This window comes from Phalangium opilio, unplaced genomic scaffold (genome assembly GCF_054372755.1).
Source record: "Phalangium opilio isolate 3A_F unplaced genomic scaffold, DU_Popi_V2 ptg000246l_1, whole genome shotgun sequence".
Lineage (NCBI taxonomy): Eukaryota > Metazoa > Arthropoda > Arachnida > Opiliones > Phalangiidae > Phalangium > Phalangium opilio.
Genome location: NW_028324225.1, coordinates 1688738 through 1715043, shown reverse-complemented (window position 1 = coordinate 1715043; position 26306 = coordinate 1688738). Strand labels below are relative to the sequence as shown.

General features: G+C 38.9%; 1 protein-coding gene across 1 annotated transcript; it reads right to left on the bottom strand.

The window, feature by feature from the left end:
* Positions 1 to 2530: 2530 nt before the first annotated feature.
* Positions 2531 to 7684, bottom strand: LOC149611308 (uncharacterized). Its single transcript, XM_089858467.1, has one exon. The coding sequence runs from the start codon at positions 7682 to 7684 to the stop codon at positions 2531 to 2533; it is 5154 nt and encodes a 1717-aa protein (XP_089714593.1).
* Between the last annotated feature and the right edge of the window lie 18622 nt (positions 7685 to 26306).

The window sequence follows — 26306 nt, the reverse complement described above, 5'->3', positions numbered from 1 at the left end:
AAATATTGCCGTAAAATATGACGCCTTTTCCAAAATATTGCCGTAAAATATGACGCCTTTTCCAAAATATTGCCGTAAAATATGACGCCTTTTCCAAAATATTGCCGTAAAATATGACGCCTTTTCCAAAATATTGCCGTAAAATATGACGCCTTTTCCAAAATATTGCCGTAAAATATGACGCCTTTTCCAAAATATTGCCGTAAAATATGACGCCTTTTCCAAAATATTGCCGTAAAATATGACGCCTTTTCCAAAATATTGCCGTAAAATATGACGCCATTTCCAAAATATTGCCGTAAAATATGACGCCATTTCCAAAATATTGCCGTAAAATATGACACCATTTCCAAAATATTGCCGTAAAATATGACGCCTTTTCCAAAATATTGCCGTAAAATATGACGCCTTTTCCAAAATATTGCCGTAAAATATGACGCCTTTTCCAAAATATTGCCGTAAAACATGACGCCTTTTCCAAAATATTGCTGTAAAACATGACGCCTTTTCCAAAATATTGCTGTAATATATGACGCCTTTTCCAAAATATTGCTGTAAAATATGACGCCTTTTCCAAATATTACCATCAATTTCCAAATAATTCGCGTAATTTTCCATAATTTTGCCTTTACGTTCATTTGCTTCCCAAATTATTTGAAGCCTCTTGCAAAAACTAGATGATTACTTCATTTACAACCCAAATAGAATGCAACCTTTTCTGAAATATTTCTCAACTAAAATTCGCCTTTTCCAAAATTTTGATGCTTACTTCTTTTACAACTCAAATAAAATGAGACCTTTTCCTAATTTTTTCTCAATTAAAATGCACCTTTTCAAATATTATTAGCATAAATCTCATAATTTTTGTAGATTTACCATTACTTAGTAAGATCTAGAATAAGCTATAACACTATTTTCGTCGCGAGTCCATTTGGTAAGATCGAGCTCGGCTGCAGACGACGGAGTTTGGTTTTTCTGGAATTCTCGGGGCCCGGGGTTATGGTAAATACATGCAATTTTAAAATTTTCAAAAATTTTTTTGACCAACTTGCGGCGGGTTTAGAATTTTTTTACTATTTTTTCCGAACTCCCCGTGGTCTAATTAGTCAGAAACCGCTGTTAGTTGAGTTAGTTAGATAAAGTGCAATCCTACCCACTTACCGCCATTACGAACGCTATCCGCTCAAGGCATTCTGCACTCAATCTCGCAAAATAAGCCGTGAGCGACTGTGAAAAATTCACGTACTCGCGCCGGAGTTATAGCTATGGAATTTTTTAAGCTTGCGGAAACCAATTTCTGATAAAAGGACGGAAATATAATGCGAGAAAAACTGAAATGTTTTGGGGAAATCTTACAAATTTTGGGAAATGCCGTTAAATTTTCTGGGAATTTGATAAATGTGAAGGACGATATTTTGGAAAAGGTGTCAAATTATTCGGGAATTTGATAAATGTGAAGGACGATATATTGGAAAAGATGTCAAATTATTTGGAAATTTGACAAATGCGAAGGACGATATTTTGGAAAAGGTGTCGAATTATTCCTGAATTTGATAAATGTGAAGGACCATATTTTGGAAAAGGTGTCAAATTATTTGGGAATTTGATAAATGTGAAGGTCAATATTTTGGAAAAGGTGTCAAATTATTTGGGAATTTGATAAATGTGAAGGATGATATTTTGGAAAAGGTGTCAAATTTTTCGGGAATTTGATAAATGTAAAGGACGATGATTTGGAAAAGGTGTAAATTATTCCTGAATTTGATAAATGTGAAGGACCATATTTTGGAAAAGGTGCCAAATTATTTGGGAATTTGATAAATGTGAAGGTCAATATTTTGGAAAAGGTGTCAAATTATTCCTGAATAAATGTGAAGGACGATATTTTGGAAAAGGTGTAAATTATTCCTGATTTTGATAAATGTGAAACGACGTGTGGCCACCTCCAAGTGGTGTTTCTCAGGTAACGCTAAGTGCCACAAATTACTGCATACCATTGAGTTCCTCCCTAGTACTCTATTTACATTTCGTTACATCCCGGAATAATGTGACACATGCTACAAAATATTGCCCTTCACATTTCGAATTGGCCAAGGGTTTGAAACCTCTCTCAAAATATGGTTGACACATTTTTGCGAAATATTGCCACTCGTATTTTGTTCGTGAACTAGTCGAATAGGCCTACCGGACAACTTGCGCGGACGACTTGACACGGTAAAAGGTTATAATTAGCCTGGACGCGGTTGTGGTGTCTGACGACAAGAAAGCGAACTTGGTTAACTAAACATAAACAATTTATTTAACTAATGGTAAAAACTAAGCGAAGTGCCCGGACGGCGACTACAAAACCAAATCCAATTTTGATATTAAGTTGTCTGATTATATAGTACGAACAAAAAATTAATTCTAAAAATGTACACTAACAAACAAACGATAAAAAATAGGTTTACAAAATTGGTATCTTTTTTAAGTAATATCATTTTTTCCGATCGGAACATTCTCCCGGCCTTGATACGTTAGTAGCAAACTTTCAGGGCTCATCTTCATGGTCGAACGGTAGAAGGCATAGCTTGACGATGGGTCGTTTGATTTCACCTTTGGTGGTCCGTAAGGTAACGACCCGAGTATAGCCGTCTTGTCCCGGAAAAATTTCGATCACTCTGGCCAAAGGCCAATTTCCGGGTGAGGTAACGTCTGATTTGACCAAGACCATGTCCCCAACTGCGATATTGCGTTGCGGTTTCATCCATTTGGGTCGTTGTTGAAGTCTAGTTACGTACTCCCGAAGCCAGCGTTTATGGACATCCTGCTTTAGCTTCTGGAGTAGCTGCCATCGGTTAAGTCGGTTCATAGGTAGGTGAGATAAGTCAGGATCCGGTATTAGGAAGTGACCTGGAGTGAGAACATTAAGATCGGTGGGATCCGATGAAAGCGGAGTTAACGGTCTTGAATTTAGGCAACCCTCTATCTGTGTGACTACGGTTGAGAAATCTTCGTAGGTCAGTCTGGTGTTACCAATGACTCGATGTAGGTGGTATTTTACCGACTTGACGCCGGCCTCCCATAGTCCGCCAAAATGTGGGGCTCCGGCAGGGTTAAAATGCCATGTTATGCCCTGTGCGGAAAGATGATCTGCGACAGCTGCATTGTGTGGATTTGACTGAATCAGTTTCATAAATTCCTTTAGTCCCTTGGCGGCCCCAACGAAGGTTGTTCCACAGTCGCTATATATATCGCTAGGCTTCCCACGTCTTGAAGTGAATCGGCGCAATGCTGCCAGAAAGGCTTCGGTGGTTTGTGATGAGACAATTTCAAGATGTAGTGCCTTCGTCACGAAGCATACAAAAAGGGATAAGTAAGCCTTGTAGGATGTCTTGCTTCTCGGAGTGATTGGACGAAGATAAAAGGGTCCTGCGTAGTCAACGCCAGTTCTCGCAAATGCTCGGCAGTATTGAACTCGAGCCCTTGGTAGATCACCCATCATCTGGTTAGCGGTGGCGGCACGATATCTGGTGCAGACTGCACATTTCCGAATTTGGTGTCTTACTGCATCTCTTCCTCGAATGATCCAATACTTTAATGATAGGATGCTCTGAACCATCTGAGTACCAGCATGCAGATTTTGGGTATGGGCCTCTTGAATGACCATCTCCGTAAATTTGTGATGTCTCGGTAGCAGAATTGGACGCTTTGTGGCTGTATCGAGATCTGCGTGTTTAAGTCTTCCTCCTACACGGAGGACCCCGATGGAATCCAAGACAGGATGTAGACATAGTAGTTTGCTTCGCTTCGGCAACGGATTACTCTGGCGTAAGGACTCTATCTCTTCCGGAAACATGTAGGCTTGGACTATCTTTACTAATGTGAGCAACGCGTTCTCTAATTCCATGCTTGTCAAGGGACCAGAAAGTATTACGGCTTTGAAGTTGGGGTCTTGTCTCTTCCGGTAACTGTTCAGGCCATTATGTTTGAAACGAAGTATCCATGCTGTTATGCGTCGTAGTCGCAGAAGCGTAGAGAACCGTGTAAAGATGTCGTTATCAACAATTATTCTTGTGGTCATAATGACGATTTTTTCTTCTTCTTCGATGGCTGTGGCATTCGTCTTGGAATCCGAAATGGATGGAGTTGGCCACGGCTCCCGACTGGATAGCCATAGAGGTCCCTTCCACCAGAGTTTATGGTTTAGTAGCTCGGGCACTGATACTCCTCTGGAGGCTGCATCAGCTGGATTCTCAAGTCCGGGAACATGATGCCAGTGTGATACCGGAATTATCTCTTGAATTCTTGAAACCCGGTTTGCGACAAACGTCTTCCATCGACGTGGACAAGAGGACAGCCAACATAATACGATCGTCGAATCTGTCCAAGCTTTAACTTGATTGAAGTTCAGATTTAAGGACTCTTGAACTGTTTCCATGAGATCCGCAAGGAGCAATGCACCACAGAGCTCCATCCTCGGGATTGATATCGCTTTATTTGCCGGAGCCACTCTTGTCTTTGCTGTGAGTAATGAAATGTGGACATTTCCAGCTTGATCGACCGATCTCAGATATACCACTCCAGCGTATGCTTTCTCGGATGCATCCGAAAATCCGTGAAGTTCGAGAACGGATATCTCAGGTAAAGAATGCATCCATCGGTCTATTCGAAGATCTTGAATGTTTATAATGGAATTCTTGAAATCCGCCCATAATGTTTGAACTCCTACGGAAGTTTCGGCATCCCAATCGATTTTCTCCTTCCATACATCCTGCATCAAGATTTTCGTGCGAATAATGATGGGCGCAAGCCAACCCATGGGATCGAAGATCTTCGATATTTCGGAAAGTAGAGTCCTCTTCGTAAGAGGTAACTGACAGGGCGCAGGTTGTACTTTGAACAGGAACTGATCTTTCCTCGTATCCCAGTAAAGTCCGAGTGTCTTGACAAGAGCATCGTCATCCATCGCTAGTATGTTCTTGGAATCTTGTAACTCAGGCGGTACTTCTGTTAAACAATCAGGGTCGTTTGAGGCAAATTTACTGAGTCGGAAACCGGCACCATCGCACAGTGAGCGAATCTGGTATATAGCGATCTTGGTTTGTGTTGCGGTTTGTCCTCCGCTCATTACATCGTCCATGTAAAAATCCCTTTTGATAATCGCAGCTCCCAACGGATGTTCATGTAACCCCGTGTCGTCCAGCTCCTGCAATACTCGAGTTGCCAAGAAGGGTGCCGAGGCTGTTCCATAGGTTACAGTGTTCAATTGGAATTCTTGAACAGGAGCCTTGGGTGTCGCCCGCCACAGTATGCATTGCAGATTTCGTTGTTCTGGGACTACTAGTATCTGGCGGTACATTTTCATGATGTCAGCGACAAAGGCAATACGATGTATTCTGAACCGCATGACAATGGCATATAGCGAATCTTGGACCACTGGACCCACGAGTTGCGCGTCGTTGAAGGAGAATCCAGAGGTGGTCTTAGAAGATGCATCGAAGACCACTCGGAATTTACAGGTTTGGTTCCAATCTTTCATTACATAGTGATGAGGAATATAGACTCTTGCAGACTTCTTTTGGTTCTCTGGCAAGATCTTCGACATATGTCCCAACTCTTCGTACTGTTCCATGAATCCTTCGTATAAGGCTTTCAACTCCGGGCGTGCGTCGATCTTCCTTTCAATTTGGTAGAATCTTCTCAGGGCTATCTCGCGCGAAGATCCAAGAGGAATCGTTGGCTCTTTCATTGGTATGCGTACCACGAATCTTCCGGCTGGATCTCGGTAATGGAACTTTAGAAAATCCTCCTCGCAAGCTTTTTCTTCCGGCGTCATGACTTGTGTCTTTGGCACTTGTTCAATCGCCCAAAATTGATTCAGGGTTTCTTCGAGTGTGAGAGTATGATGAAGGTGTACTCTAGGTTGGTCAATGCTCGTCGGCCCGGAAACCAGCCATCCTAGCTTGGAATTGATCGCATCCGGAGCAAAGGCATCCTTGGTTCGTTTCCCATTTAAAAGGAGTTTGAAAAATACGTCAGCACCCAACAGTACATCAATGTCGCCAGGGATGTTAAACTCGGGATCCGCCAGTCGCAGCTTCCTGAGATGAGGCCAATTGCTTGTATCATATTTTCGTAAAGGTAGCTGACATGTGATTTTCTTCAATACATAAGCGTTGACGCAAAACCTTTCTGACGTTGTGTCCTCGAAGAATGGTTTGAAATGAACCTGAGTAAGTCCTCTAGCTCGACCGAGTTGCGTCGCACCTAGGCCTACTACTTCCGTCTGGACTTTCTTTCGTGCGAGGCCCAGTCTCGCCATGCATGCTTCGGAGATGCACGATACAGTCGATCCGCCATCCAATAGAGCTCGAACTTGAAGGGCTGTCTCTTGCGCAGTTTTTACTTTGATTACAGCGGTAGCTAGTATGGAATCATCCCTTGCACAGGCGGCGTCCTGGACATGAAAATTCTGCGCCTGGCTTGGTTGTTGTCTATCGGACTCTTTTGTATTGGATGGTTGACTACTTGACTCTTTGTCTGGTTTCTCAACTTCCACGTGAAGAAGGGAGTGATGCTTTTTATCGCAGGTCTTGCAGTATTTTTCCAGTGGACATTCTTTCACTCTATGTCCCGTCCGAAGGCAGTTGAAACAAAGGTTCGATTGCTGTACTAATGATCGTCTTTCGTGGACCTTCATAGCGGACAGTCTTGGGCATCGGAAATTGAAATGATTGGCGGAACAGAACGAACATTTACCATCTGAGGACGATGCTCCAGTTCTGGTGTGCAAGGTCACTGGGTTCCTTGTTACGTGAGGATTGCGACCGGATGATGATGCCGCCAAGGAGCGCGCTCTTTGTTCAATAAATTCCAGCAGATCGCTTGATTTTGGTATCTCTGTGTTCTTGAGACTAAGTTCCCATTGCTCCTTAGAGGACGGATCTAACTTCTGGGTTAGAAGGAACACCAGAACGGCATCCCATTTATTCGCTATCGGAAGAGTGTCGAGAGCTCTGGTACATTCCATCGCCGCATCCACGATCGATCGTAAGGCATTTGAGTTGCTGGTTGGTATCATGGGCAGCGAGCAGAATCGTCTCATAATGGCAAAGTAGAGTTCTCTGTTGTTTTCGAACCTCTTGGTGACCGTATCCCAAGCAATGGTGTAATTGGCATCAGAAATGGTGAGTGATTTGATTAGATTTACGGCGTTTCCGGTTAAACTTGACTTGAGATAGGTAAATTTCTGGGCATCTGATAATTCTTGATTGTTGTGGATGGCAGTGAGGTACATGTCCCGGAATGATATCCAATTATGTATTTCTCCCGCGAACGTTGGGAGGTTGATTTTAGGTAATTTGATCTCCGAATGTGACCCTACAGACAACTGACGTGTCGAGATTGGAACCATAGTGGCTAGCATAGACTTTAGTGCGCATTTCAAATTCGTATACAACGTGAATAAGTCATCCCATTTCTGTTCGTGCAGGCCAGCATTTTCAGCGTCCAACGAGACCACCTTGACATGCGCATCATCTATGACTTGCCACGACTTGTCCACTTCTTCCAGAAAAAATTCCAATTGCTGTTGATTAAGAGGCGTCTTGGCATGTGTTTGAACTCTTTTGCTGATGTTGTTCAGACCCAATTCGCCTTTATTCCGTTCCGCAGTGGCTTTCTCCAGAGCGGTTACTGGCATTGTGAACGTCCGCAGTGGTGATCAACCCAACGACCAGCTTTCCACGTAATTAAGCCGACTCTGACGATCCGGCTCGACGGACCATAAATGTTCGTGAACTAGTCGAATAGGCCTACCGGACAACTTGCGCGGACGACTTGACACGGTAAAAGGTTATAATTAGCCTGGACGCGGTTGTGGTGTCTGACGACAAGAAAGCGAACTTGGTTAACTAAACATAAACAATTTATTTAACTAATGGTAAAAACTAAGCGAAGTGCCCGGACGGCGACTACAAAACCAAATCCAATTTTGATATTAAGTTATCTGATTATATAGTACGAACAAAAAATTAATTCTAAAAATGTACACTAACAAACAAACGATAAAAAATAGGTTTACAAAATTGGTATCTTTTTTATGTAATATCATTTTTTCCGATCGGAACATATTTAGCAAATTGCTGAATAATTAAACACCCTTCGAAAATTTTCCGTTCAACCTTAACAAATTCACAAATAATTTGACGCCTTTCTAGAATATTGCTGTTTACATTTATCAAATTGCCGAAAAATAGGTACCTTTTCCAAAATATGGCTGAAATAACTAGACGCCTTTTCTTAAATATTGATGTTGACGTTTGCTAATTACCCAATAATTTGCCGCCTTTTCCAAAATATGGCTGAAATAACTAGACGCCTTTTCCAAAATATTGATGTTGACATTTGCTAATTACCCAATAATTTGCCACCTTTTCCAAAATATGGCTGAAATAACTAGACGCCTTTTCTAAAATATAGTTGCAACCGCTAGAATCCTTTTCTAAAAGATTAATGTTGACGTTTGGTACTTTCTTAATAATTTGTCGCTTTTCCCAAAATATAGTTGCAAAAACTAGACTAGTTTTCAGAAATATTGATGTTGAACATTTGCTAATTTCCCAATAATTTGACACCTATTCCAAAGCATAGTTGCGATAACTTGACGCCTTTAATTTAAAAATTTTGTACCAAAAAATCTAATTCCCCAAGGATTTGACACATTTTCCAAAATAAATTCAAAAATAATTTGACGGCATTTACCAAAATTTACCGTTATCAATTATCGAATTCCCAATAAAATTAAACGATTTTCCCAAAACATAGCAGTTTTTCTCGCATTATATTTCCGTTCTTTTATCAGAAATGAAGGGTTTCCGTAAGCTTAAAAAATTCCATAGCTATAACTCCGGCGCGAGTACGTCAATTTTTCACAGTCCCCCCGGCTAATTTTGCGAGATTGAGTGCAGAATGCGTTTGGGCGGATAGCGACTTCAATGGCGGTAAGTGCATGGATTTTAGAATTTTCAAAAACAGTTTTCACCAACTTGCGGCGGCCAAATAATTTTTTAACTATTTTTTTTTTCGGACTCCTCAGGGTCCAATAAATTAGAAACCATTGTTAGTTGGGTGGGTCACGTAAAGTGCAATCCTACTACGCCGTGCATCTGTTTTTTAACGAGGTATTTTTCTGTTCTCGCCGTTACGGCAAGCCCGGCCGCCGGCGGCTCGAGATGCGCCGCTCGGCCTCAGCCGCTGATATCTAGCCAAGGCTTAGTGTAGTTTTCGTGTCTAATTTTATTCGCAGAGCTATTTTTCTGTCGAAATTTATAGAAAATCTTATAATATTTAGTTGAAGACTAAGTAAATGTCTCAAAAAATTTCGAAACTTGAGCTTTAAAACGTTGAATATTTTATAACGACTACGGAACGATACCGCAAATTCGCCTTCCGGGCCTCCCGGTTATGTCGACGGCGAGGTCGAGTCGAGGTCCCATGCAAGAAAATAGTAATAGCCGTCGCCTATTGGTCTGGCATTAAATGGTTAGGGGGCTCATGATTGGTTAAAAGCTTTTTTGTTCGTCTGCTTACTTTTACTTCGGTAATATCATGAAATCCATGGCCAAAGCTATGGAAAAGTGGGACTTACGTACTTTATGTGTGAAGCATAATCCGCTTTTGCTACATGTCTTTGCTATTTTTTTAATACTCAAAATCACAAATCGCACAGGAATTTGATTTTGGTTTGGCGTGCTTGACTATTTCACATCAAAGATTTCAAGTTATCGAATACGCTTATCCTCACGTAGAGGATAACATTCATTTTCACGTCGGATCAGGCAAACGAGTCCACCTGGATGGTCTACTTTTCCTCAAACCGTTTCACTACTTGGTAAGATACCGCCATATACCAATTTAACCGTAAAAATGCGGTACTTCGCATAATCCCATTATACTCTCCATAAGTATGGGTTTACCGTATGGGCCTAAAATATCGGTATTGTTAATGAAGAAGAAAATTAAAAACACTGCTATCCGTCAACAGGATAAGAACCAGAATGTTAAAAATTAGTAAATTTTGTTGACAGTTGTGGACGCTATTCCATAAGGTCTGGTTTTAGCCACATTGTATGAGGCTATTAGTTTGACCTGCCCTCTTGTTGTCGGTGGCGGCGGTGGTGTCATACCACAGTACCTACCACCGTTGGCAGCGCATAAAATGTTTCTTTTGTCATTGAAGGGAGAGTAAATGAAAGGGGATTGTGGTTAGGTGACATTTTTTTCTATCGTGTATTTTAATAAGAAGGAGACTATATTAGTCAGGTTTAGAATTGCATTTAATTGTGCTAGTAACGTTGAGCATTCTTGCCGCCACTTTCAAGAAGATATTAAATTAAACTGCAAGAGTCTGAACGTCCCTGCAATATTTCAGCCTTGAACGTTGGTTTGGGCGTTGATTATCAGACTGTCTGACAGACAGATGTATATTTGCATCAAGTATACACTGCAAAAGTATATGCGACAGTGAAACTAAACTGATTATGAATTTATACCAACATTAAACGATAGCATTATGTGGAAGTGTTTGTACTCTAAAAAGGATCTCATTTCATAATATAATTTCTCTTTTTTTCAGACATGGATATACGTGATCATCTTCCAATTGTTCACGGCCTTTATTCTAAGTGTATTATTATGAAGAATACGATTTGGATATCTTTGCTTTTCTACTTTCTAGGATCCTTCTCCAACCAAAGTAAATCAAACTAAGCTTAGATATAAGTCTCAACATTACTTAATATAATGACTGCAGCACAAAGAAGGGCTAGAATGATTTTTCGGTGGTAACCCTTTCAACGTTACACCGCTCTAGCTACCATAAGTTCCGAGAATTTATCTAACCGCTACCGAGACTATGATGCAAGGGACAGCATGGTGCGCGGCCGAGATGCGCAGTTGAGATTTTACTAGTACACCGCACATTTTTTTCCATCGCCCCCAACGAAAAATTGTAAACCCCACCAGTATACTGTTGGTCACTCCTATAGAAAAACCCAGATAAAAGTACCCTTAGCAGCATGGATGCGTTTAAGAACTTCGTATTTTGGATTTCCAACTTGACCCAAAAGCTGGCCACCAAAGGTACGGTACACCAACGGATGTGACGCAACAGAATAGCAAGAAGTGAGGAAAAGAACAATAGCTATCCGGAGAATCCAAGGAAAAGTGGTGAGACGAACTAATATTGAAGGACCGGTTATAGAGCGAGAAAGTTGAAAATTACTGTTAACTCGCCTTCTAGCGGCAGATAGTAGCAAACCGGATAGGGGGGGACATGGGGAATCAACGTTCTCAAGTGGGACTGAAAAACTGGGGGAACGACATTAGCCACATGCAGGCAAATAATTCAGTAATGATTGGTTCTTGGTTCAAGTAGTTGCTTTTAGATGCAGGTGAGCTTAGAGCTAACACTAACTTGTTTTGTCTAGATGGCGTTACTTTTTTTCGAGATTTGACTCGGTATTCTTCATAAACCCCTCAATTTTGGGGCTGAAAAAGGAAAGTAAGCTTATCATTGGTGGTTTTGTAGCTTAGTATGGGGCTCTGTTGGCTGAAATCCTTCCTTCTGTATTGGTTCTTCCATGGTTGTTTGGTGACAAATACGTGTTTCCCTTTCACTAAAAAAGTTTTTCCTTTCGTCAACGGTCGCCTAAGCGAGATGCCTTGAGGATGGTTAGAATTGGGAATCCATAATACCATAAGCATATCAAACCACCCGTAAGCGTGATTTCACAATAAGACCACGGGTAATCACCATTGTACAAGGGCGCCAGAGAGAAATTTGAGGTTCTACGCCACCTAGAGGGAAAACGAAGCAATTCTCTCCTTCCCGATTCCCCCTACCACCTTATAACCCGGAAATCTAAGCAGTCGTCTGCTACTGGAATTAGGAACCTCAAATTATCTCGAATTTTTGTGATAAGTGTACACAGTACAACTGGTTTCTTATGAATAGGATAAGTACAAAAGATAAAAGTGTAGGTTGCCGCATGCCTTTATTACGCTAACTTCAAAATCCACTTTTAGCCCCACTAGCAGACGACAATGTTTGTTATGATTACAAGTATTAATAGAGGTAGAGCTTATAATAGGTAAGTTTAAGCATAGAGACTATAAACCCCAAGGAGTGGCAGGAATGCCTCAACTTGTTGCCCTTTTCAGAGCTGTGCTAATTAGCTGACTACTAATTGAATTAGAATTAGCAATTAGGTAAATATTTATGAACTAATTAATTAGCCAATTAGCAATTAGACATAGAAACTAATTAAATTCAATTAGAAATTAGCCATTTATTTATCAAACTAATTAATTAGAAATACTAATTTCTAATTAATTACTTGTCTAATTAAGGTAAAAAAGAAACCATAAGTAAACATAAAAGTTTAAAAGTGCCCATGGATTTAGTACTTTGGTAATGCAAAGTTTCATGTTTTAATGCCATTGAAAAACGGTTACGGAAGCCGTGAATTATTCACTAAAAATGAGACAAGCCTCGAGCCTTCTGTCATAATAAAATTTGTCTCATTTCTTCATTTTCTTGCCACAGTTCCTATAATGGACTCTGAGTAGTAAATCCATGGGCAATGCTATTAATTCAAGAAGGTAAAATAGTCGAAATTTCGAAATGGGACAGTTATGATTTACGAAATTTTCTACTAGTACTATTATTCTCTCGTGTTTTGAGGAGCTGAAATATTTAAGAGTAGCACTAAGGTTTCCTCATCGATATAATAAGGCCGTTTTCATATTCAAATCCAATGCCGACTCAATTTATAAAGGCCCATGCATGGTGCCTCGGGAGTAGGGGACCGGACCTTTTATCGGCCGCCTCTCCCAGGAGCTAGGTGGCGCTTTCTGTTGTATAAATATTTGAATGAATTTAAAGTTCGCGCCAAAATGCATGATACCTAAAATATTGGTTTTTGCTAGCATAATTTTTAAAATTAAGAGGAAATAAGACTAAATGATGATAAGAAAAAACTTTTTACCTAGAAACTAACATATATCATTACAACAATTATAATATCTTATGAATGACCAGAATTAACATTTTGTAACAAAGCGGTATTATCGCAATGACAAAGATCACACTCTTCCCCTTTAGTCTACATTAATTTAAACTTTTTAAATCCCGTCCCTAATTATATCTCATAATATAAGAAACTTAAACATAAACTAGTTAAATTTACTAACCTTTGCGAAAATTATTTCCTCCACATCAAAAACAGTCGAGAACTCCGTTTCCAAAGAGTTCCTAACAGTCGTATACTCCCCCACCCGCCTCAACCGCATAGCCGTAGTTTCCCTCACCCTTATTGGCTCTTACACGGCGCGAAAACATTTTGAATCCTCTGTTTCGAAGAGCGCCAAGTCGCTGTGCGGCACTTTTTGGCGAATTCGAAAAAGCGAAAATAAATTAAAAAACACGAGGCATGCATGGGCCTTTATAAATTGAGTCGGCATTGTCAAATCAATCGAGAGTTAATTCCTCGATTTTTAGTTTTTACTAAATTAAAAGATTAATTGAAAATCCAATTGGCTAATTAGTTAATCCTAAATCTAATTAAATTTTAATTAGATAATTACCTTTCCTATTCATACTAATTAATTAGAATTACTTCTCAATTAGCACTAAGGTAATTAAAATTCAATTACCATTTTCAATTAGTAAATGTTGCTAATTAATTAGAAATTCAATTAGCTAACTAATTAATTAGCACAGCTCTGGCCCTTTTTCCTGGTACAGGGCAACTTCCGCTAAGCAAAATTAAACGGGCTGGAAGCTCTCATGTACCAATTTTAGAGCAACATCATTATTTGCGCTTGTAGAGCGGGGAACCTGCCACTCCTTGGGGTTTATAGTCTCTATGGTTTAAGATATATATATTAATCCTTGTATTTATTCCCAAGCTTCCGGTAGCATCCCTTGCGCGATTTGAATAAAGTTTCCCTTTTGTGCCACAAGGAAGACTCTTGTCGCGAGTTTTACCTAGACAATGCCTGTGGCTAATTTCCCGCCGATTCACGCTTACGCGTGGTTTGATATGCTTATGATAAAACGTAGTATTTATTTTCATACATTATACGATTGCCCTTTCGCGTCCATCATCGCGTTAGCTCCAACAGTTGCCGCACCGGATATTAAGGACTGTCAAGATTGTAGTCACGGGCAGCTGTAGTCCTCAACTACGTCGACATCTGACAATTTAATCGGAAAGAGATTGATTCTCTTAAACGCTTATTTCAAATAGAGTTCTGCAGTAGGGTGCGCTATGCTAGCTCGATGGAGACAAAATTATTGTAATTAACTTATAGCTGAGTATAATTCCATCGCAGGTGTTGGCGTTAGAACGTTCAACGACGCTAAAAAATTTGGTGTATGTCTAATAGTGACTATCTCTTTACTTGCTACCAAGTTATTCGCAGTGCTATATGGTAGTCAATTAACTTCTACCGTTAGTCACGTCAATAAAGACCAAATAGATACCTTCAAGCAACTGGCCGAGGTGATTCAAAATGGCGAAATATTTATAGGGGCTCAAAAGAATTCTTTCTACTATAATCACATCGCAGATGAAGTAATGGAACTAATGAGAAATTGTAATGCATTTTAATGTATAAATTTATTTTCTTCGATTATAGCAACACGGTAGCAGTACAGAATATGGTAAAACATTTAAAAGATCTCTGATAGCAACCAACGGTTTGGACTTCTGGCCACAGTTCCTGAAAGGAAAAATTGCGTATTTGCGTGTCTCGAATTTATTCGACTTGCTGATCTACAATGAGAAAAAAGATTTGAGCTCCTATTACAGAGTGAAGGAACCATTGGCAATAATGACATAGGACTGGCTTAACTCCGCCCCCAGCGCCATTATGGTACGTTTTTGAACAGAAAGAAAGCTATATAAGCTCCTCCTCCTTGTATGTGTTTTAGCATTAGTGGAAAGTAGCCTGACGTTGTATGACTTAGTACTGCCAAGTCCCTATTAGCATAAATTGGGAAACTTTTGGTAATTAAAAAATAATGACCTTCAAGTGACCTGAACACGCTTGTGTTCAAAAGGTCTAGGCATAGAGAATTTATAATAGGGAGTGGAAACTGAGGAATATTATGTAGCTCAAAAATCATAAAACAAAACTGGCCAGGTCTATTTCCGGCACTATTTTTTGTGGCTCTTCTCTCTTGGGTGGGTCTAGAATTTTGCGGGAGGGTCTAGGGGAGATGGACACTACCTTTTTAGGGAAAGGGAAACGTCTGACTTAAAATAACTCCAAATGGCGCCAGTCGCACTCGAAATCGCGAACCCTTAATGGGTAATCGTACAACCAACAGTGATTGAGGGCAAACTTTAAAATTAAAGGAGTGTCATGTGACCGGAAATTTTCCTGGCCAGTTTTAGCGTCGCAGCCTACTTGTTTGAGCTACATTATATTAGCACTGTCAATTTTTATTGTTTTGTTTTACTAAAAAGTTTCATAAAAGATTAGGTTAAAAACTAGGATTAGATACCCTATTATTCTAATTTATTAATTTCCTTAAAGGGTTAGACTAGGTAAATAAAATTAAAAATTTTGGCGGTGTTTTAACCCAGCAGAGGAACTTGCCCTGTAATTGATATTCCCCAAAAAATCTTATTTTAGCTTCTACTCCCTATTATAAATTCTCTCTGGTCTAGGAAAGAATTGTTTAAATATTCAATTTATTTTTATTTTATAATTATTTCTAGAATTCCCTATTATAAATTCTCTCTGGTCTAGGAAAGAATTGTTTAAATATTCAATTTATTTTTATTTTATAATTATTTCTAGAATTCTGTTACTGAGGGACACGGGAGTAGTAAACCCACCGAAATATGGAGAGTTAATTAGGTCATTTAAGTGTGCCGCCAGCCTTCTAGCGCGCTAGACCCGCGCGTGTATACTCGCGTGTGTCTAGAGTGGGGGAACACCGGTTTTTTATCCGGGGGGGTTTCTTTGAGTTCGTTTATTGGTCGAGGGTGGGGGTCGCCAATTGATTAGGTCTTTTTTAACTGGTTAAAGGGCGTGAACTTCTTTAGTCGTGACGTAATTGCCAGATAGAGTTTCTCTGATAAGAGAGTGATAAGAGGTTATTCGCCTTGAAGAGAGCAGTGACTTCTAATGGAGAATGAGGAGCATCGAAAATATTCCCCGGAATGTCCGCTTGTTAAAGGGTTTTCAACATGTAACATACCTATAAATTGTTCTAACGACGAGTCTGGGAGAGATGTGTCAGTAACGGAGAAATACGTTTCAAGTACAAACAAATCCAAGACTAAAGAATATTGTAATAATAGATGTTGTATATTGAGGGTTTTACAGGTTGGAATCAAATATTCTTTTATAGCTGGAACATATATTATTCTACTTCCTATAACTGTACCTGTAGGAATTATTTTGGGAATGTTGACGATGAACCCAGTAGTTGCTCTTTTTGGTCTCTATCCTTTACTTTTACCATATTCACTATTTCCTGACATATATATAAACAAACGAAAATGTCAATGGTGTAAAAAACAAATCAAATTTTGAAATAAAATGTTAAAAACAATGTACTGATTACATCATGATTAAATTCTGCGATAATGAATCCAAAAATTTGGAAATAATTTAAAAATTTTCCCTCTATATGGTTAAACGGTTTTTAAGGACGTGTCTGTACTGGTCTTTAGTCGTGACGTAATCGCTAGATAAGAGTTTGTCTGATAAGAGAGCGCTCTCTCTCTTTATCTCGGTTATTCGACGAGCGCCTTGAAGAGAGCAGTGACTTCCGAGGGATATCTTATACAGAATGCGTTATATAGTGACGTATCAACGATTCAAAGGGCGCGATGATTTCCAATATATGGTCGCGTATCTTTTAGATCAATGCGCTATGTATACAATATGTTTCGAACACCAAGAATCAGAAAGTGGGAAAATCGCTCGTGTTACGAAGAAATCTCCGATGTCTAAAGATAGAGAGCCTCAAGTAAAAGATATCGAGTACCAGAATCAGGTGGAAATTTTGAAACGATTCATATTACCTAGAAGTACCATTATTTTGGAGGAATTAGATGACGGACTGTTATTTACCCGGTTGGGTCACGGTATAGAACAACCAAGAGCCAAAGCCCCGGAAACGGATTCACCGGCGCCATTGTGTTTAGAAGAAAAAGCCGAATTTTACGGAAATGACTTTATAAAATATATACAGGAAGAAATGAGTAAATTCGGTACTCCCGATAGTTTTTATCATGAACATTTACCCGTTTTATTTCCAAGTATTTGTTAATCTCCTCTATAACGTAAGAAGCCATTAAGGTTGCTCTCGGTGTAGTGGTTAGCGCGTTTGTTCGCCAATCAATAGGTCGCGAGATCGAACCCCGTTCTAACCATCACATCGAGTTCAACCTTTTATTTCTAAATAAAATTGAATAACGTGTAAATCCTCATTCATTTTTAAATAAAGTATCAATTATGTCGGTCAATTCTTTTTTCGTTACTCTGTTAAGTGATAAAACTGATGAATATCCCGATAATTCACAATCGTCTTTCACGGTGAAATTAGGTAAACCAATTATTCTTTCAAACGAATGGGAAATTGGTTTATCGGAAATATTAACACCGAAAATTTCAACCGTAATAGACAATACCTGTAACTCTTTCGAAATACAGGTACCTGAACGATATTTAACGAATGATGGCTGGGACGTTAGAAGAGTAGAGTTAATACCGCAAAAGTACGAAGGTTCGAAAGATAAAAATGGAAACGCCGTATTTTTTTCAATGCAGAATAAACTGGTGCGTGACTTAACCGTTCAGCTTGAAAAACAGAATTTTCCCGTAAAAATACAGGTTATAGATATGTCAGTTCCGACTGGGCCTCCTATCAAGAGAGTTAAATTATCAGTCGATGCCGGTCACCAGGCCAGGCTAGCTCCTGGCCCTCTGGCTCAGGTTTTAGGATTCGAAACGGACGAGTACATTACTGGAGAATACATTTGTCCCATTCCATTGTCTCAACAAGCTAGAAATATTACGATAAACTACACCAATAATTATATCGAGATAAAATTGAAAAAAACATTAAAACTTCAAAATCGTATGGTAACGGTAAAGATTCCTGAGGGACCCTATAGTGTCGACGCCCTATTGGAAGCTATGAATAGAGCGATACCCGAAGCTCATCAATCTCGGTTTAATTTCTCATTAAACGATAACGGTACCGTTCAAATAACGACTGATAAGGAGTGCACCGTGCTTTTTAGAGGCGTTCGTAACAAATTAGGTTCTATGTTAGGATTCGGTGACCAAACTAATCGTCTATTAGGGTCTGCAAACGCCAACTTCAAACCGGATTTAGTCAGTCAATATTTATACGTTTACACTGATCTGATATACCCCCAGTTTATTGGCTCTGGTTTCAAACCTCTTCTACGCGTCATTCCCACTAAAAACGATACGTCGGAGAAAATTATCACATACGATACTATAGACTATTATCCTATAAGATCCAACGAAATTGAAACTATCAAAATTGATATTAGAGACGAAGCCGACGCTCCTATATCCTTTATATCGGATCGCATCATTATCAAAATTCACTTTAGACGACATGTCTCGACCTAATAGGTACGTGTCCTATTATCAGGATCAGTTCCTTGGATCTCCACCAGGTGTACTAGTGCAGAAAGGATTTGGTTTAGGAGGCATTTTTAGAGCTTTGATGAGAATGTTAACTCCTCTAGCGAAACCGATAGCTAAGAGCGTGGGTAAAGAAGCTTTAGGACTTGGTGGAAGGTTTATTCAAGATATGAGCGCTGGAGAAGAACCCAAGAGAGCGTTCAAAAGGAATCTAAAAATAGCCGGCTCAAATTTAATTCATAAAGCGGGTGATAGTCTGGCTAATTCTCAGTACGGGTCTGGTATTCGACGGAAACGTCAGAAGATACGCAAGAAGAAAAGTAGATCAAAGGCCGATTTTTTATCATAAAACAAGATGGCCCAATTCGAAGGGATGATGGGGGAATTAGACCTATTCGCGACACCCCCTTTGAACGCTAATATTATAACTAGTAGCGACGAAAGTTATCAACCTTTAAGTTCCGTAACGGATAGTGGACCTTTGGAATTTTTTGTCCCTGGCACGAGCGAACATTATATCGACCTTTCTAAAACTAGGTTAAGGCTGAAGGTCAGGGTGCTTCATTTGGACGGCACCGAAGTACCAGCCGCTGAAACCAAAGTAGCTCCGGTTAATCTTTTACACGCCGCCCTCTTTTCCCAAATAGACGTCTTTTTAGGAAACACGAGCGTTCAGTCCCCTAACCAAGGAGCCCCTTATATCGCTTATCTCGAGAATTTATTAAATTACGGTATAGATGCTAAAGAAAGCCAACTAAATCTAGGGTTGTATTATAAGGATAATCCGATCGATCCCGATTCCGCCTGGGTGGCAGCCAATAAAAATCTTACTACCAATGGGATATTAAGAAGAGCCGAGAGAGCCAAGGTATCGAGTACGATAGATTTATACGCCCCGTTACACGTTGATATTTGTCGCTTAAATCGTTTCCTATTGAATAATGTAGACGTTAGATTTAGGCTTATTCGATCCAAACCAGAGTTTTGCGTAATATCGAAAGAAGCCGCTGATAAGAAATATAAAGTGGTTATCGATAATGCCTCATTGTACGTTAAAAGACTAAAAATAAATCCCGAAATAATGTTAGCCCACGCTACGGTATTAGAGCAAACCAGCGCCATCTATCCTTTGAATCAAACAGTCGTGAAAACCTTTTCAATTCCAGCTGGAATGAACGACGTTAATCGAGAAAACGTCTTCTTAGGTAAAATACCTCAAAGAGTAATCATAGGTCTAGTTCGAACCTCGGCCTTTAATGGTAATCATTCTTTAAATCCCTTTAATTTTGAAACCTTTGATCTTAATTACCTATCCGTCAACGTCGGTACCGATACCTATCCTTCGGAAGCCTTTACGCCTGATTACGAAAACAATCTATACACTCGAGAGTACATGTCGTTATTCACCTCTCTAAACACATACAGAAAAAACAAGGGAAATTTTATCACGTACGAAGAGTACAAAAGAGGTTACGCTTTGTATTGCCTAGATTTAAGCCCGGATGAAAATGCGGGGGCTAGTCATCTTTCTTTGCCCCGACAAGGAAATCTACGTATCAATATGAAATTTAAAAACAATTTACCACACAATGTCACGTGCATAATTTATTCCGAATTTGAAAATTCTATCATGATAACTAGGGATCGCTCGGTGTTATTTAATCCCGAGTAAAAAGGCTCTATATAACCTCTGATTTAAGAAGCATTCTCTCATAACCGGTTAGAGATGAATCAAGTACACTACCTATCGGAGAAGCAAAATATTTACGTTGGAAGCGGAATTCTTCCCGTCTTCAATGTCAAACGACTCGATACTAAAACCGAAGCGTCTTTCGACAGTTGTATTTGGAATAGTATATGGACTTTCGAAGCGGATATTGACGCTTTCTTTAACGGAATAACGGGACGATTTCTGACTTGGTTAGTTGACGGTACTCAGAGAGTTAAGCTAGAATGCTTCGTATGTCAGAGAGGAAAAATAGTTGATATTCGTCAATATATTAGAGGATCGAATAATAGATATAATATTCTATTCTCAACATCGAAAGGATTTTCATTAAATAAAGACAGTTGGTTAAGGTTAAAGAACTTGAAAAATGTTATTGGTAGCGAATTAAAGCGAAAAGAAGAGGCCAGAGAAATAATGAAGAAAATTATCTTGGACAGTTTGACCAATATTTTATTTAATTTCACTGATTCGTGCGAAAATATCAGCTGTCACAACGAAATCGCCCACGATATCACTTGTTTACCCACGGATACTAATTGGAGCGAGAGAGTGGAGAAAAACCTAATTAGAGCTATTCCGTTGCTTAACTACGAAAGAATTCTAGAATCCTTTGTCGAGGAATACGGAGATTACGAAGACGACGTCTCAATTTTATTTAACGATATTCTCAGAAACTTTGTCGGTCTAAAAACTGAACTAATGTACGGTTAAAATATATGTCACTCTTATCTCGCGTGTATTGGGTCATGGATTACTCTAAGGCGTCTGAAAATATTCCGAGAGGATTTGAAATCGTTGGAATGCGTTACCTCGGAGAAGAGCAAAATGAATTTAATATCGAAATTACTCGATAAACGGTGCCAAGGGACCAGGAGATATTCGCCAGAGAACAACCACTACCGAAGCTAATGTCCTAAATGATCCAGTGTTTAATGACGTATCTATTTAAAATATATTCTTGGAAATTTTGTCGGTCTAAAAACAATGTATTGTTAATTTTTAAGTAACCGAATAAAATATAAACTACTCTTATTGTTGCGTTTCCTATACCTACGTTATATATCAATTTTTTTTCCTTATTTAGAAAATATTCCAGAAAATTGTATCTCTCCCTCTTATATAATACCCTACAACTACGTTATATTATCAGATATCATTTTCGATCTTGTTTAGAAAAAATGTCTCTCTCAAACGCGTACTACGACCCCGAAAATCCCTCCTCTTTTTCCGGATTGGATAAATTAATGAAAGGAGTTCCTCAGTCTTCGAGGAAAGAAGTTGAGAGTTTTCTATTAAAACAACCCACCTATACTATTCATCGTTATCGTCGATTAAAGTTTCCTCACAACAAAATTACAGTGACATCTATGGATGAGACTCATCAGGCTGATTTAATAGTTTTAGATAAACTTTCCAGATACAACAAGGGTATGAAATATTTGTTAAGTAATATAGATGTTTTGAGTAAATACGCCTACGTTATACCTATTAAAAACAAGACTTCCGCGGAAGTTATAAGAGCTTTCAAAATAATACATAAAGATGTTGTACCCACGAATATAAATACGGACGCAGGCTCTGAATTTTTAGCTAAACCAGTTCAGCAATATTTTAAAGAGAAAGGTATTCATCACTACGTAGCTTACGGGAATAAAAAAATTGCGATCTGCGAGAGATTTAACAGAACGGTTCAAGAGAAAATACACAAATTCATGACTAGCGCTGATACTCGTAGCTATCTGGGTGCGTTACCAAAAATAGTTAAGGCTTACAATCACTCGATACACCGCTCAACTGGTATCGCGCCAGTCAATATTAACCTACAAAATGAGCATAAGGTGTGGTACCGTCTTTTCGGTACCATTAAACCCGGGACAAAACCAAAGCTAAAAGAAGGTGATTTAGTAAGGTTGAGTAAATTTGAAAAAACCTTTTCAAAGGGATATAAAGGCTACTTTACAAAAGAGATCTTTATTATTGATAAGGTTTTGTACCGTAATCCTCCAGTATACGTTGTTAAAGACAAAAATAACGAAATAATTAAAGGAACGTTTTACGAATACGAACTATCTAAAGTGATATGAATACGTTACAAATAAATCTAATATTATCATGCGATCAGAGGACAAAACCCTACTATCTAGGTACTTTTCCTAGAGACATGCTTCCCAGGAAACCTAGAAAGAAGAAATTTTGTTTTGTTCTGAACACGGAGAGAGCCGAGGATCCTGGGCTTCATTGGGTAGCCATTTACGTTGAAAATGGCGAAGGTAATTTTTTCTGCAGTTACGGGCAGAGCCCGGATACGTATAAAATTAACCTGGCCAAATACGCGTCCAGATGGATCTATAACGATAAATTAATTCAAGATATGTTCTCCCTTTGTTGCGGACCTCATTGTATATTCTTTCTTATTCAAAGATGTCTGGGAAATTCGTTTCATAGAGTTCTGAAAATGTATGAAAATAAAACGGAAATTAATGACGCCTTATCTTTATGGAATATTTGCCTGCACTTGTTAAGACATAGATATGAAAAATGTAATCAATAAAATAAAGTTGTAATGTTTAATAATCAGATACATTTGTATTGAATGCGAGAATAATAATATTTATTATTCGATTATAATTTTTTATATAAATTGTAATTATCATGCTTTTATATATAATCAGATACAAGCTTTTTTATATACTCAAATACATGCTTTTATATAATCAGATACGTGTTTTTCAATATAATGAGTTAGATGCTTTTAATGTAATAATCATTATTAAGGTTATTTTTTTGCCTTTCTATAAGTTACCCATTCGATCTTAGATTCGGGCTTTTGAAGCTCTTTCAAGCTAGCTTCGCGATCTTTTTTTATTTTGGCTTGTGTAGGGTACGGTTTTGGTTTCGTAGATGGAATTTTCGCGAGTCTATTTTTCGGCGAAGTCTCATCGTTAGGGTTAAGTTTCCGGAACTTTGAACCAGAAGCGCCCTTCGTTGATAAGGCCTGTTGAGACGTCACGGGCTGATTCGGTACCATGGGTGTTAAAACTGGCATACTCGGCGTTTGAGACGTCCCGGGCTGTTTCGGTACCACGGGTCCCATGGGTGTTAAAATAGGCATACTGGTCGTTCGAGAGAGAGACGCTGGCGTAGTAAACGACATCGCCGGTGTTTCACCCATTGCTGTACTACTCATTATAGGCTGTGGGGTAGTCAGACTCGAGGAGATATTAAAAGGGATACTTTGGGGAGGGGTAGCGACATTAGTAGGGACATTTTGGGAGGGGGTAGAGATATTAATAGGTATATTCTGGATAGGGGTTGGCCACGATGGAGGAATCCAAGACGAGGATGAAGGACTTAGAGGCTGTATCTTGCTTGACACTCCGGGTACTGGAAAAGACGAACTCGTTGTAGGTGGCAAGATAGTAACGCTTGGTGGCTCCGCTAAACTCTTTAAAGATAAATATTTCTGAAGAGTTAAAAGGTACTCCTTCAATTTTTCCTCGGCAGAACCAGGTTTTCTCAGTACCTCTTTAATGGCGTTGTCTAAACTGTTAACTTCCTTTTGATTGTCCGTCAGTAAAGCCGCTGGTACTAAAACGCACTTTTTCATTATCTAGTAAAGACCGAAGCTATTGTCGGTATTAACATTGAAAGCAACGCCGGCCAGAATCCTCCTACCTGTTTAATTAACACCTGTCGCCTCTTTTTGTCGCTTAAACCTCTCTTGGATAAATACCTTATAACGTTTTTGTAACGTTGAAGTCTTTTCTTTTTATGTCGATTCAATGGAATACCTCCGTTCTTCAAATTATAACAAATACCGCTTATACAATCCAATTGGGGTCGCGTACACTTTGATATTAAAAGTTTTCTTTGTTTCACACCGCTTTTACGCAAGAGATTTAAAAAGGGTAATTGATTCCTAACCGACACGGGGCATGTCTCGAAATGAGGTTAAATAAATTGAGATTTATATTTTATGGATTATTATTTTCTAACGTAGATTACCATCGGTCCTTCATTAGGGAATATATTGGACCTAAGTCTTAAACTATTATCGGTACTTTGTTTTAGATCTATTAAGATATAAGAATACGCTTTTTCGGTACACTCTTCGTACGCTTCCGTTAGGCGTTTGGTGTCTGTAGGAAAAAGCTGACGACTTAAATAGCGAACCTGGTTATTATCCCTAGGATTTTTAAACATAACGATATAAGAACAGTTCAATGATATATTTCTAGAATATTTACCTGGGTTAAAGACATTTTGAGACAGCAGCACGATGCTTAAAGATAAATGATGACTCCCGACACAAAAAAGATTACTTATAAACTCCTGTTTGGTACAGGTGTTAGCTAGATCGTCTAGGATTAAAAGATTATTTATTCGTTTATCAAAAAAATCAGGATCATTAGGAATTAGTCCTTCGTGGAATTCAATAGGTAAAAAGAGTTTCAGTTCATCAAAAATGTCCTGATAAACGCTATAGCAATAGACTATTCTATCAGGAGGTTTGTCCATGATAATGTCTTTATATTTGAGTAAATTTATTACCCACGTTGTTTTCCCCGAGCTGCTTGGACCAGCCAGTAAAATGGTCATCGGTGTTTCTAAGCGGAGGCGATATTCTAACCCGTTCTCCATTTTTAAAACGTTCTCTAATATCGTCTATGAATTCGTAGTTGACTCGATCTTCGTACGGTATCACTCTCACTTTAACAAGGTGGGAAAACGTGACCCGATGTTTAGTGGTCCGTTTTCTCATTTGACGTGGCAGACGGGTCTTGATGATTTAAATATCTTTAAGATATAAGCCCAAAAACTAGATAAGGAAGGTACTTGCCATTGGAACTTTACATTTTAGAAGAATAACATCAATTTTTAGGGTACCCTCAAGTATAAGATTACGCTTAGACTGCGCCACCTTTTCAATACTAGCTAGTAACCGATCAGAAGTTAATTCATTTATATCCATGAATCTTAAATTGATAGGGTTCTCTAAAGCGTCAGAGCTCAGGGCGAATCTTATTAAATTATATTCTTCAGCATTTCGCGTAACATGAGTTATGAGAGAATTCAAAATTTGGGAAAGTTGATCGTGAATATTTATTAATTTAAGTTCTTCTAAGTTGCGGAATTTAACGTTATATTCGGTTGTAACGCATCTATATTTCCTAGATACACGGTTTGATGTTTTATCTATCGTATAATATAGCTCTGGTCGAAATTTAGTAGCTAAATCGACTGGTTTAACCTCATCGTCTGACCCTGAAGTGTCCGACGATGAAGTGTCCGACATTTTTTAGCGGGAAAAAACTTCAAATCTATATTTCTTTCCGAAAGCAAATGAATACCAATTTTCCCAGAAATTTAATGATCCAATGATAAATATTTAGTACTCACCAATCCTAAAAACTAGTTGATAGTATCGTTATTTCGACACGAATGAATTTCATCCGTTAATGCCGTGCTTTTATATATTTTAACCGTTAGAACTCACCTTCTATTTAGATCTTGGAACAATGTTACGATTAATATCTTCCCCGATAAAACCGTTTTCGAAGAGATGATTATAGAACCGTATGGGAAAAGGAAAAGGCATGGGCGTTACTAACCAATAATAAAACCCAGGCCTTTTCCTTCTCCTCAATGGAACCTTTTCTGGTTACGAGGCTCGAACCGTAAAAATGAATCCATTGTTAAGATATTTAAATAGCACCATGTTGGAGTGATTAACTGTTAGAACGCATCTTCTATTGTAGGTCTTGGAACAGTGTTACGGTTAATGTCTTCCCCGATAAAACCGTGTTCGAAGGGATAATTATTTGAGGGACTATGCCAATCAGTAGTTTGTTCGCAATCGTCAGCATCTTTTAATGAGAATAATGGT

Bases quoted from the DNA above. Each gene is read 5' to 3' on its own strand.
- LOC149611308 (XM_089858467.1), bottom strand. From the start codon at position 7,684: ATGCCAGTAACCGCTCTGGAGAAAGCCACTGCGGAACGGAATAAAGGC.